This window comes from Maylandia zebra, linkage group LG2 (genome assembly GCF_041146795.1).
Source record: "Maylandia zebra isolate NMK-2024a linkage group LG2, Mzebra_GT3a, whole genome shotgun sequence".
Taxonomy (NCBI): domain Eukaryota; kingdom Metazoa; phylum Chordata; class Actinopteri; order Cichliformes; family Cichlidae; genus Maylandia; species Maylandia zebra.
In genome coordinates, this window is record NC_135168.1 from 9,553,556 (window position 1) to 9,567,620 (window position 14,065).

General features: G+C 42.1%; 1 protein-coding gene and 1 long non-coding RNA gene across 2 annotated transcripts; both read left to right on the plus strand.

Annotated features, from left to right (window-relative positions):
• The first annotated feature begins 1,792 nt into the window (after positions 1–1,792).
• On the plus strand, positions 1,793–8,043 carry LOC143413411 (uncharacterized). The gene is made up of 4 exons (XM_076876412.1): positions 1,793–1,943; positions 2,028–2,129; positions 5,757–5,835; positions 7,816–8,043. Exons 1-4 carry the CDS (start codon positions 1,855–1,857, stop codon positions 8,041–8,043), a joined length of 498 nt encoding a protein of 165 aa, XP_076732527.1. The 5' UTR covers positions 1,793–1,854.
• Positions 8,044–11,420: 3,377 nt separating this feature from the next.
• Positions 11,421–12,301, plus strand: LOC143413555 (uncharacterized). Its single transcript, XR_013094154.1, has 3 exons — positions 11,421–11,570; positions 11,784–11,957; positions 12,134–12,301. It is a non-coding gene; the product is annotated as an uncharacterized LOC143413555 (long non-coding RNA).
• Positions 12,302–14,065: the final 1,764 nt, after the last annotated feature.

Sequence of the window (14,065 nt, forward strand, 5' to 3'; positions counted from 1 at the left end):
GCATCATTTCAGTGTTTCAGTCATAAAAACACTTCCTGTCACTGTGGTGGTTACAGTGACATCATGCAGTTTGTGCTTTGACCTCCAGAGGGCGACAAATCAGCACAGACAGAGAGCTCCATTCAAACTTTGCTGCCATCAGGAATAATTCTTCAAATATAATCATCAGTGTTTGAGCAGTTATGATATCAGGGACAATCTAGACATGTGTGACAATACTGAACATGTCACATGACACACCTCAAACATCATGTGATCCACTCTCAGTCTGCACTTTCATTCATGACTTCAACAGGTTGAAATGAGCTTTGAAGAAACATTCAGTGAAATAAATCTTTCATGGATTCATGTGAGCAGCAGATGAACTTTGTACCAACAACATCTTCAATAACAGAGTCTGAATGAAGCTCAGGTGTTGATGCTGCTCACTGATTGGACGCTTGCTTTCAGCTCTGCTCTCAGTCTTTACTGCACAGGTGAAGGTAGAAAGTGTGACTGGATCTATAGACTGGAAACAGAGAAACATGCTGAACATTTGAAGCTTTGCAGCAGAAATGTTCATGTTACAAATACAGCAGAGCTGATCTGGGATCAGTGTGTTCACACCTGCAGCTACAACAAGGTTTCATGTCTCCACACGTCAGCATGTGAACTTTACTCTGACTCAGTCTGAGCAGTCAGACGGCATATTTTTAAAGTTAACACATCAGCACACACAGAGCTGAGCCCCTCCCACCTGTGCTGAGTTTCAGGTGGAGCCCCGCCTCCTTCCAGGAAGCAGCTCACCTGTGTGTCCGTGTTTAGTGTCCAGGTGTGGAGTGGAGCTTGTTGTTGGTGTGTGAAGAAACTGTAAGTTTGCTTTGTTTCCTCCTTTAACAGTTTGTCTTTAGGAACTTTACTGTTTGTTCAGCTCGTGTTTGATTTCTTCACACAACAAACTGTGTGTGTTTGTATTTCCGGTCTCTCCATTAAAGTCAGTGTGTAATGTTTCCTGGCTAACATCAGCTGTGTGCAGCTTAGTTCAGCACAAATCTGCCGCTCCATAGTTCACGGTAACGGACTCACAGCTGGACCAACGAGGCCGAGTGTGTCCGCCACTCTGAGCTACGTTCGTGTTTGTGTACTTGTAGTTTGTACTTTGAGTTCACTCAGAGCCCACAGAGGACGCAGCGTACGTGATGACGTCACAGCCCTTTACCTCCTTTACTGTCACTGTGATTAATATTTACACACGAGACACCTGCAGAGCTCTGACGCTAAGCTAGCACACAGCATGCTAACACTAAGCTAACACTAAGCTAACACTAAGCTAACACTAAGAGTTCTTACAGACACGAGTTAAAAAGCTGCTTTTAGTTTGTGATCAGAGTCCAGGACTGAGAGCAGCAGCAGAGCTGATGGATGATGAATTACTGGATGGAAGAAGCTTCTCATTAGCAGTGAATCAGTGTGTGTGCAGTTCTCTGCAAACTCAGCAGGAAGAATTAGTGTGAAGCTTTAACTCTGCTGATCCTCTTTGAATCCTGGATCAGCTGAAATGTTTAAAATGTTGTTCACACGTGTTGGACTGACTGAAGCTTCCAGTCACAGTGAATCAGTGTGTGTCAGTGAATGCATCGTGTGTGCTTCAGGCTCCATCTAGTGGACTGATAGCAGAGCAGCTGATGGCAGCTTCCTCTGCCTCACACTGCTGTCTGACTGCATCCAGCTGACACTGAGATGAAGCAGGAAAGAAGCAGCTGATATTTGGACAGCACACATGATGAAAGGAGGATTTCAGCTGATGTGCACATGAATGATTTGTGTTTCCTCTGCAGGTAGAAAGTGTGTGTGAGCTGATGTGAATTGAGCAGCATGGATCAGTGTGAGGACAGAGAGGAGGGAGCCCCTCCCTCTAAAAGCACTCTGTGTGGGGAACATGAGAGCCAGACCAAAGCTCAGAGGTGAGATGACCATCTCTAACTGTCCATGACTCTTCTCCATGTCACAGCTCAGCACTCACATCACTGCTGCATCATTATTCACAGGAACCAGCCTGGACCTCCACCCAGCTCTGTGTCCTTACAGAGTGACGGGTCTAAAGATTGTCTCATTCATTTTAAAGTCCAGCCTGTGTCTGCTGCAGAGAGGTGAGCTGTTAGCAACATGAACTCTTTGATTAAACTGCTTGATGTTGTTGGATATAAACTACAAACACGTCGTTCCCTCAGTCCCATTTAAACTGTCTTTTAAAACAAGCCTTTGGTTTCTAAACAACTGAAAACCCACTTCAGCAAACAGGAAGTGATCAGAGCGTCCGTCCACTTCCTGTCAGGCCCTGCAAACATTTCATATTGAAGAAAAGTCGTTGATATCTCACATTTTTACTCCACCACATTCAACCATTTTGACATTTTACAGCATGAAACTCTTGTCACATGACTCCTGTTATGTTATAGAGTCATGTGACCACCAGGGAGGGATTTGTATGGATGAAACACATTCAAATCAATCTGATTCATCAATGGAAACATTTTTGGTGTAAATGCAGCAACACTGAAAACGCTGAAGATAAAAACACAACAGATGAAATATGAACAAATCGAGGCTTTGAATACACGTGTGTGTGTTTGAGACACAGAGATAAATGGATTGTGTGTCTGTCCTATTGCTGCGTGAGGATTTTATTGTAGATTTTGTGCGTGTACACTTTTGACCACGAAGGTGTTGAAAGGGCGTAAAACAGTTGGAGGCACCAGAGTGAACACTAGTGCTGTCAGTAGATTAAAACATGACTAATTAATGACACAATCTTCTGTCATTAATCCTGATTAATCACAATTACTTGATCAATAGCTGCAGTTACATTTTCCAACTTTATATTTAAGCCTGTAACAGACGTTTACACCATATAATGAAGTCAATGCAGAATAAACACAAAGAATGTTAAACGCTTCAATTCAAAGAGACTTTGAATAGTTTTCAGTCTTTAACTCAGCTTCTCTGCTGTAAATACAACTTTGTAACAAACATATATACTAAAAGCTAAGTGTGCACTAATATATAATAATATATAATCTATATTACTGCTGTTAATGAAAATGTTTAATCAGACTCATCACAGGGTTACTGTGGATTCATTTGGATGAATCACCATTAAACATCATTTTTAATGTAAACGAATCAAATTTCATTTCATGAGCAAACAGACTCGAGAGAAAAGGGCAAATTTACACACTTAACATGTTTATTGAACATGTAAACATTGATTAACCTCCTGAATGAGCCGACCCCCCAGGGACAGTCCTGCATGCTAATGATGGGCTCTGCTCTGTACCTGCAGGATTCTGTCAGCCACAAACTCCTCAGCTGATCCTGAATCTGAGCCCATCTGTCAAACAATCATTTTCTTCACAGGTCTGTGGAGGTGGCACTGATCCTGCAGCAGTCTAACACTCTCTGTCACTCTTCTTCAAGTCTTTGACACGAGGAACCAAAACTATGTTATTAACAACACTAACAGGTCTGCAGTTTGTCCACTTGGCAGTTGTGTCATCAGTGCTTTGCATTGTTGTGATATTTTAAGCTGGAAGTGCTTCGGTGAAAAGAAAATTCCTTCTGTCACGATGTGCAGAATCCTTCATGTTGGTCGGCTGGTCCGCCTTGTTATTTTTTTAATGCTCAAACTTTTCATCGAGAGGTCAGTGTGTGTTTGTCATCTTCCATATTGAGCTGATTGGTTCAGCTTCCGTCACTAACAGATGTGCTGCACATCTGCACGTGTGCAAAGGTAACTCTACTCGGACAAACTGCTCGAAGTGCGTTGATAGAAACATTTCAGGGATTTTGAGTCGTTCTGCTCTCCAGATGTGTCGTGTTAAAGGTTTTTATCATGTTAATCATGATAACAGATGAACCCCTAACCCTACATGTTAATTTTGACAGCACTGGTAAATCCTTTTTAATGTTCTTCTGTCAGATCATTGATTAGACTCGACTCCAAATACGAGACTCGGAAAACTCAAATGAAAACTCAAATCAAAGCAATGAGAAAAGGACTTCTTGTGTTAGAATGAAAACATATCAATCAATCAATCAATCTTTATTTATAAAGCACTTTTCATACAGAGAAAATGTAGCACAAAATGCTTTACATAGTTAAAAGCAGCCCACCCCACCCTCCAACTCACTCCCCACACTCTCAATACACATATATCCCCCCACCCACACACACATACACACACGCGCACACTTAAAGAGTAAAAATTGGGCTGGGCTCGCATGAGCCAAGTGAGGAAACACTATAACAGGGAGCCGTCTGCACCGGGAGCCGGTCACAGACCGCAGCCTCCAGGCTGGGCACACAGCAGGAGGGAGGCAAAGGAGCCCCCCAGCCAGGCTGAGAGGACCCCAGAGACCCAGCAGCCACGGTCAATCACAGCCCCGGTGCAGAGAGCGCCCTCCGAGGAAACACTGGAGATATGACGCAATACAATATATATAGGGTAAAATGATAAAATAAATAAGAACAGGATATAATATAAATATAAATAGAATAAGAAGATTAAAAAATGAATAAGAATAAAATCAAACAAATATTAGGTAAATCCTAAATTAATAATAGAATAACAGGATAGAATAAATAAGCATAAAATAAATAAACGCTAAGTAAAAGCTAAATTAAAAAGGTGGGTCTTGAGCCTGTTCTTGAAAACATGTACGTTCTCTGCGGCCCTGAGCTCCTCCGGCAGGCTGTTCCACAGACGAGGACCATACCACTGAAACGCTGCCTCTCCGTGAGTATGTGTCCTGACTTTAGGGACAATCAAAAGGCCAGTACCAGAGGACCTCAGGGTCCGCGAGGGTTCGTATGGTAAAAGCAGATCTGAGAGATAAGAAGGCCCAAGACCATTGAGACATTTAAAAACCAATAAAAGAACTTTAAAATCGATCCTGAAACACACGGGGAGCCAGTGCAGCGATTCTAAAACCGGTGTAATGTGGGCCCGCCCTCTGGTCTTCGTCAGCACACGAGCTGCTGAGTTTTGCAAGAGTTGTAAAGTTGAAATATTCTTCTTAGGAAGACCAGAGAGCAGGGCATTACAGTAATCAATGCGACTGGTAATAAAAGCATGCATCAGCATCTCCGTGTTGGCCCGAGAGAGAATAGGGCGGACTCTGGCTATATTTTTTAGATGATAAAATCCAATTTTAGTTACATGTTTAACATGTGGGATAAAACCAAGCTCAGAGTCAAAAATAACACCCAGGTTTTTCACTTGTAGCGAAGGACATAGTGAAAATGCCTCTAATTTAGACAAGAGTTTCTCTCTCTGAGCCTCAGGACCGACAATTAAAACTTCAGTTTTGTCCTGGTTAAGTTGTAAAAAGTTTTCTGCCATCCAAGATCTTATATCCAAGATACAGTTAAAGAGGGCATCCATTGGAAGTGGTCAGGTTTCAAACACTCGTTGAATCTACTGCACAGTTACATTCAGGGACCTTTGGCCTCCTGAGAGCATTAGTTGATGGTTCATCACAGTTTTACCTTCCAGTGAGTGAATTTATCAGTTTGATGAAGTCTCAAAGTTTCCTCTGAGCTTCTGCAGCATCATCACTTCCATCATTGATGAAAGAAAGTTCATAGAAAACAGAAAATATATCTTCAGAATCTGAGAGTCTAAAACTTGACAGACTTGATTCAGATGAAGTTATTTGAGCAGAAACTCCTGGATCTTTATCCTGTGTTGATCTAATCCTTCATGGTTCCTCCACAGAGTGGACCAGCAGAGCTCAGAGGTTCCCAGTGGTCAGTCTGCCCAGCAGCATCAAACACAGCTGGACTCCATATTTATGGTCTGTACATGTACAACAACTACTTTATTATTAATAATAATGCATTTATTTATAGGTCCCTTTCAGAACACCAAGGACTCTGTGGACTAAATGACCAAAAGAAACAAACTTTGAAATCAGACGGTGCAAATGTGATCACAGGGAAACGTTTTAAACATCGAGGCTTTAAACAGAAACCAAAGTGAAACAGTTTGTAGTCGAGATCAGTGGGAATGAAGCTGAATAACTGTTTCTTCAATAACTTTGAGCTCTTAAAAAAGAAAAACTAGCTGAAAGTCTGGCTGCTCTTATGAAAAGTACAGAGAAATTATGGGTCGCTCAACACTTGTGCACAATATAAGAGTTTAAATAAATCTGAAGAATAACTCAAAATCCTACAATCATACTGATAAAGTCATCTACAGCTAACTATCCAAGTGGATTTGTTTAAGACAGCTCCATCTGCTGGTGGCCCTCTGCAGGTGCATGAAAGGGGCGTGTTTATAGTGAAAGTAGTAGAGAAAGTAAACCCCACGGGAAGGAGGGAGGACTCTCAGCAGCTTCCAGCTCATATTCAGACATTTGACTTCTCACTGAAAGCAGCAAGTTTGAGTGTCTGTACCGTAGTTAGAAGAGATAACATGTCAGTAGTAATTAGAGTTGATTGAGCAATGCTGTCCTTATAATGTAGTTTATGATTTTTATGGACAAGTCCAGTTTTTCTGTAGAGCCTCTCAAGTTGGTGACAGCAGCAGTGGAAGTTCACGTGTAAACCAGAGCAGCAAATCAGGTCCAAATGTGTTGTTCACAGTGAGTGGGATCATCATTGGCTGCTATGTTAACCTCCTGCAGCAGGATGTCTTTGGTCAGAGAATGGATAGATCACTAAGTCATTGTTGAGTTTAGGGAGACAGTAGACAGTTGGAGGAGGTTCAGCCAGTTGACACACAGTAGATAAAATAACTGAAGGCAGGAGCAGACACCTGTATGACTTTCCACCTCTCACATAGATTATTTCCCTGGGCAGCGCCACAGGGCTGGTAGATGTAAACAAAGCTGGAGGAGAGGATTTATTCATCTGAGAAAAGTCACAGAGTTGTGTCTTGATGCTCAATCATCCAGGTACGTAAATCCCAAAAAGCTTGATTCTGTTCATCTGGATGTTTTCAGTGGGAGAAACGTTTCATCATCATCAGGTGACTTCTTCAGTCTCAGCTGACTGCAGGTTTCAATCTTATAAACAGGACATTTGTATGACTGAAACCAGCCCACTGAAGGAACAATGGGCTGGGAGGTCAGTTCATTGATCATTGGTACGCATATTGTCAGGACCATTGATCAATGGTTGTTGATCAATGGTCATGAGTCCAGTTCACAGAGAGCTGGGGAATGGCTGCAATCACAGCATGTAAGATGGTGACAGTTGTACCCTTAGGCCCCTCCTCCATTCAGAGATGGTCTTTCCTTTTCACATAAATGACCTCCTTGACTCCGCCCTCAAACCAGTGTTCACATTTACTCAGGACCTTCTTGATGTGAAGTTCTTCTGCTTCCCTGGCTGCTGTGTCTGTGGGGATGGTGTTTGTTCTGTGTTGTAGCGTCCTGATGACGCCCAGTTTGTGCTCCAGTGGATGATGAGAGTCAAACCTTAAATACTGATCTGTATGCGTAAACAGAGTGAACCTTTAAGACCAGTTGTCTGTACGATCAACTCAGTCACCTGAAACATCTCCAAGTTTCTGGCTTTGATCATCAACCTGTTGGTAGTTCAGCTCTGAACACCAGTGAAATGTTTCTCCCACTGAAATCGCTGCATTCATATGAACAGAATCAACGCTTTGGGATCATGGAGTTGTGGACAAAGTCTCAGTTAATCAGATGAAGTCAAACCTATAATTGGTAAAGAGTTCGTGGATGATATGCCCCTATGATCGTAAAGAAGTGGATGTTGTGTGGACTAAAGTTCAGAGTGGTGGGTCATTCATAAATATTCTGTTCCAGCTGCTGGAGGACAACATCATCACTTTTGTGAAGAACGAGCTGAAGAAGATCCAGAAGGCTCTGAATCCAAATAAGCCCCAGTGCTTGGAGTTTCAGAGGGAGGATGATGAGCAGAGGAGCAGCAGAGAGGCATTTGTGAAGATCACAGTGGACTTCCTGAGGAGAATGAAGCAGGAGGAGCTGGCTGACCGTCTGCAGAGACGTAAGAGGATTTATCTAAAGATTTAAGCTGCTGGATAAATGAGAGACTTGTGACACCAGTGTGTTCGGTCATTTCTCAGTGGGTCAGAAATTGTCATCAGCATTTTGTAAAATATGATTGTTAAAGTTGTATTTTTATTATTATTATTCAGAACTTCAAGCTCCAGTTTGTCATCGTAACCCTAAATCCACCCTGAAGAAGAAGTTCCAGTGTGTGTTTGAGGGCATCGCTAAAGCAGGAAACCCAACCCTCCTGAATCAGATCTACACAGAGCTCTACATCACAGAGGGAGGGACTGCAGAGGTCAATGATGAACATGAGGTCAGACAGATTGAAACAGCATCCAGGAAACCACACAGACCAGAAACAACCATCAGACAAGAAGACATCTTTAAAGCCTCACCTGGAAGAGATGAACCAATCAGAACAGTGCTGACAAAGGGAGTGGCTGGCATTGGGAAAACAGTCTTAACACAGAAATACAGCCTGGACTGGGCTGAAGACAAAGCCAACCAGGACATCCAGTTCATATTTCCATTCACTTTCAGAGAGCTGAATGTGCTGAAAGAGGAAAAGTTCAGCTTGGTGGGACTTGTTCATCACTTCTTTACTGAAACCAAAGAAGCAGGAATCTGCAGCTTTGAAGACTTCCAGGTTGTGTTCATCTTTGATGGTCTGGATGAGTGTCGACTTCCTCTGGACTTCCACAAAACTACAATCCTAACTGACCCTAGAAAGTCCACCTCAGTGGATGTGCTGCTGATAAACCTCATCAGGGGGAAACTGCTTCCCTCTGCTCGCCTCTGGATAACCACACGACCTGCAGCAGCCAATCAGATCCCTCCTGACTGTGTTGGCATGGTGACAGAGGTCAGAGGGTTCACTGACCCACAGAAGGAGGAGTACTTCAGGAAGAGGTTCAGAGATGAGGATCAGGCCAGCAGGATCATCTCCCACATCAAGACATCACGAAGCCTCCACATCATGTGCCACATCCCAGTCTTCTGCTGGATCACTGCTACAGTTCTGGAGGATGTGCTGGAAACCAGAGAGGGAGGACAGCTGCCCAAGACCCTGACTGAGATGTACATCCACTTCCTGGTGGTTCAGGCCAAAGTGAAGAAGGTCAAGTATGATGGAGGAGCTGAGACAGATCCACACTGGAGTCCAGAGAGCAGAAAGATGATGGAGTCTCTGGGAAAACTGGCTTTTGATCAGCTGCAGAAAGGAAACCTGATCTTCTATGAATCAGACCTGACAGAGTGTGGCATCGATATCAAAGCAGCCTCAGTGTACTCAGGAGTGTTCACACAGATCTTTAAAGAGGAGAGAGGACTGTACCAGGACAAGGTGTTCTGCTTCATCCATCTGAGTGTTCAGGAGTTTCTGGCTGCTCTTCATGTCCATCTGACCTTCAGCAACTCTGGACTCAATCTGCTGGAACAAAAACAAACAACCTCCCAGAAGTCTGAAACAGGAGAATCTGCAAAGAAACACTTCTACCGGAGTGCTGTGGACAAGGCCTTGCAGAGTCCAAATGGACACCTGGACTTGTTCCTCCGCTTCCTCCTGGGTCTTTCACTGCAGACCAATCAGACTCTCCTACGAGCCCTGATGACACAGACAGGAAGTAGCTCACTGACCAATCAGGAAACAGTCCAGTACATCAAGGAGAAGCTCAGTGAGAATCTGTCTGCAGAGAAAAGCATCAATCTGATCCACTGTCTGAATGAACTGAATGATCGTTCTCTAGTGGAGGAGATCCAACAATACAGGACTTCAGGAAGTCTCTCCACAGGTAAACTGTCTCCTGCTCAGTGCTCAGCTCTGACCTTCATCTTACTGTCATCAGAAGATCTGGATGTGTTTGACTTCAAGAAATACTCTGCTTCAGAGAAGGCTCTTCTGAGAATGCTGCCAGTGGTCAAAGCCTCCAACAAAGCTCTGTGAGTAAACATGTTTTCATCGCTTCATTGTTAAAATCATGGGAAATAAATCAGAAATGCTGAGTTCAAAGAGCACTGTAACATTTTTTTAAAATAGTAAATTAAATGATCATCAGTCACTCGGTAAATATATGGTAGTTTTAATGTTTCACTCCAGCATTTCTAAAACACACTTTGTTCTGTAACTCTTATCAAAGGACAATCCAGACCCAGCCTATAAGAACATGAGCTCTGATGCTTCAGCCCCTCTGACAGGTTTATTATCCTCAGCTTGTTCACTTGTCTCCAACTCCAGGAGTTTGGTTGTTTTATTCTAAAGCACAAACTTCACCTGCCAGACTTCACCTACATCTTTTTCTGATGTTCATAATTTAAGTTCAAGTTTGTATCTCACTTTCAGTGCACACTCTCCCTTTTTAAATATAAATCTCTGCTGTGCTGTCATGTTTTCATCCTGTATGGAGGGAGAACTTCGGTCTTCATTACTGAAATTGCCTCTAAGGTCGTGTTTCTTGTCAGTAACCATATGTAACTGTAAGGCTTCCATAACCAGTGTTATCACAGAATTACAGTGGGTTCACTCTGGGTCCTCTACAGTTTCTTCCCACTGTCCACAGACATGCAGTTAGGTTACCTGGTGATCTAAACTTCATGCAGGTGTGAGTGAGAGTGGTTGTCTGTCCCTCTGTGGGCTTAGTGGAAGAGACTGGATGGATCTCTGCTTTGTCTTTGATATATGCTGACAGCAAACATTCTCCATGAAGTCTGCATTTTCAATTCAATTCAATTTTATTTATATAGCTCCAAATCACAACAAAAGTCGCCTCAAGGCACCTCGTAGATACAGAGAAAAACCCAACAGTCATATGACCCCCTATGAGCAAGCATTTTGGCGACAGAGGGAAGGAAAAACTCCCTTTAACAGGAAGAAACCTCCAGCAGAACCAGGCTCAGGGAGGGGCGGGGCCATCTGATGCGACCGGTTGGGTTGAGAGAAAGAAGACAGCATTTCAGCTCATTTCCTTTATACACACCTTTAACAGGAAGAGTTTTATACAGCTAGTGTTTAAAATACAGTGTTCTTCACAATACACAGGTAATGAGCATGATTATTGAATTAGTAAAATTTTCTAAAATAATTGTTTTAGTTAATATTGTATGATAGTGTACACAGAATTATTAGCTCAGTAGGCAGAGTGGTCGCCCCATGATCATAAGGTCAGGGGTCGAATCCACCGAATAGCTACCTTGTGGTACCCCTGAGCAAGGTACCATCAAGGTACCAATCGTGTGCACTGGATTGGTAGCACTCATAGTCTCAAAGGTTTAAAATAAAAAAAAATTAAAAAAGGTTCAACATATAAACAAATTTAATTTGATCACATATATTCTTTGTTTTTTTTTGTTTTGGTTTTTTTCCCTTTCTCTCACAGACTGAGCAGCTGTAACGTCTCAGAGGAAGGCTGTGAAAATTTGCTGTCAGTGGTCAGCTCCCAGTCCTGTAGTCTGAGAGAGCTGGACCTGAGTACCAACAGCCTGAAGGCTTCAGCAGTAAAGCTTCTGTCTGCTGCAGTGGAGAGTCCACACGCCAAACTGAATGTTCTGAGGTCAGATCAATTTGTATTCTGCTTAGTTCTGTTTGTTTATGTGTTTGATGTTTGTTTTTGTTTATGTCTTTATCCAGTTATCCTTGTTTCATAGCATTTTTATTCATTTCCAAGTTAAAGTGAAGTTTTACTAACCTGCTCAGCACAAGACAATAAGCTATTGCACTCTGATTACACTTTAACAACAATCTTTATTCATGTTTTTATCTTCAGACTTAACATCTGTGAACTCTCAGAGGAAAACTGTGAAGCTCTGTCCTCAGTTCTCAGCTCGCAGTCCTCTAGTCTGACAGAGCTGGACCTGAGTATCAGAATGCTACAGGATTCAGGAGTGAAGCTTCTGTCTGCTGGACTACAACGTTTAAACTGTAAACTGAATACTCTGAGGTCAGATCAGAAAACATTTAGTTTTTAGAATTATTAATTAAAGTTCATACATATGATGTTGTATCTTAGTATGTTTATGTTTCCTTTAAAAATAGAAAGTCAACATTTAATGTTGTGAAATGTATTAACAAACTCTACATGAGTATTTGTTGTATAGACTGTCTTTTATTTTTCAGACTGAGTGGCTGTAACCTGTCAGAGAGAAGCTGTGAAGCTCTGTCCTCAGTCCTCAGCTCCCAGTCCTCCAGTCTGAGAGAGCTGGACCTGAGTAACTCTGACCTGCAGGATTCAGGAGTGAAGCTTCTGTCTGCTGGACTAAAGAGTTCACAGTGTGCAGTGGAAACTCTCAGGTCAGGATTCAAACTTTTCCACAGATGATCATTTGAAATGTGATTTATATTATTGTATAAACAGGTAACTTTTACAGCTGTCAAGTGAACTTTTATTCACATTTGAGTGGATAATTGGACTCTGAATTACTAAAAGTTGTTATAGTCATGTCTTTGTTTATTTAAAAAAATACTTCATGAACTGCCTAATTTAAAGATTTAGGCTCCTTTGTGCCCATAATATATATATTTGATTTCTTTTTGAATGAAATTAGGAGGATATTGGCGACTACTGATTGGCTCGCTGTTTGTTTGTTATTCACAGTACTTACTTAATTTTAAAGGCTGATTTCTCAAAATGAGATGTTTATCTTTTCTTCTACAACACGTGGAGCCACCAAATCTTCTTGCTTGATTTATTCATTACAGTTTGATTTAAAGAATATTAGACTCGTAACATAATAAATATATTTATTTCACTTCTTCTTGAGAGAAAGAAAGGGATGACTGGGTGAGCTCCAGTGGTTCATCCCAGCAGAGAGAGCGGCACACTGGGCTGCAAATGATCACAGTAGTAATGGCCATAGTTTGATAAAACAGGCAGTCTTACCCTGTAGATAATACAGGGTTCTGGTGCCGATGTGGGGGAGGGGAGTCGCCCGGTACTAACTACATACTACTAACTACCTCATCCAGATGTCTTCCCTACTAAACCTGATAAGAAGTAACTGCAGTAGACTTATAGGTCAAATCAGTTTCACCTGTTAAATGTAGCTCCACTATTAATGGTGTCACTTGTTATTTCTGGGATGAGTTTAGTAGCCTGAACAGCTGCTCAAAGGAAAGGTTATTTTTATTATTATTATTATTTAATTATTAAGTCCGGGGGAACCTGCAAGAGCTGTTTGCACAAAGAATAATGCTCAGACTTTTAGGTTTTATCGTTTTACACAAGGTTTAAAAATGAATGTCCACAATTGAATTGCAGAAATTGATATTGAGCTAATACTGATGTAGTTGTTATCTTTGGTAAGGAGAGGTTGGAGGAAGAATGAGCACAGTCAGGCCTAAAGATGCTCTTAATAATAATAATGGATTGCATTTATATAGTGCTTTTCGAGACCCTCAAGGACCCTTTACAATTCCACTATTCATTCACTCTCACATTCACACACTGGTGTAGGTAAGCTACAGTTGTAGCTTCCATATCGCGCCATCGGCCCCTCTGGCCATCACCAGTAAGCGGTAGGTGAAGTGTCTTGCCCAAGGATAAAATGACCAAGACAGAGAGAGCTGGCTCATCAGACAGACAAGCTCATCTTGTAACCTACTGGTTCGCTGGTCAGCACACCAGCTGACTAGCGAACCGGCTAACTAGCACACTGGCTAACTAGCACACCGGCTAACTAGCAGATCAGCTAACGGCAGCCACAAGCTGAAGGACGATTAAATGTAGTGGAGATATCAGGGATGACACTGGTGTGTCCGATTCACTCTTTAGCACTCTGTTCACTCCGGTGTGTCAGCCAGAACACCACTGAAGGCCAAATGATCCCAGCATGTGGAATAAAGAGCTTAAGGTTTGGTTTGAGACACTTTATTCTTTCACTGATTGATTCTTGTGGCTGTGATCATGTGTGTGGTTTCTTACAAAAAGGAAGTACACAATACAAATACATGACAAATAAGATGAATAGATAAGTTACATATCCAGTTATATGTACGTACATATATGTACATACATCAGTATAGCTAATATAGCCATATATAAGGACAAAG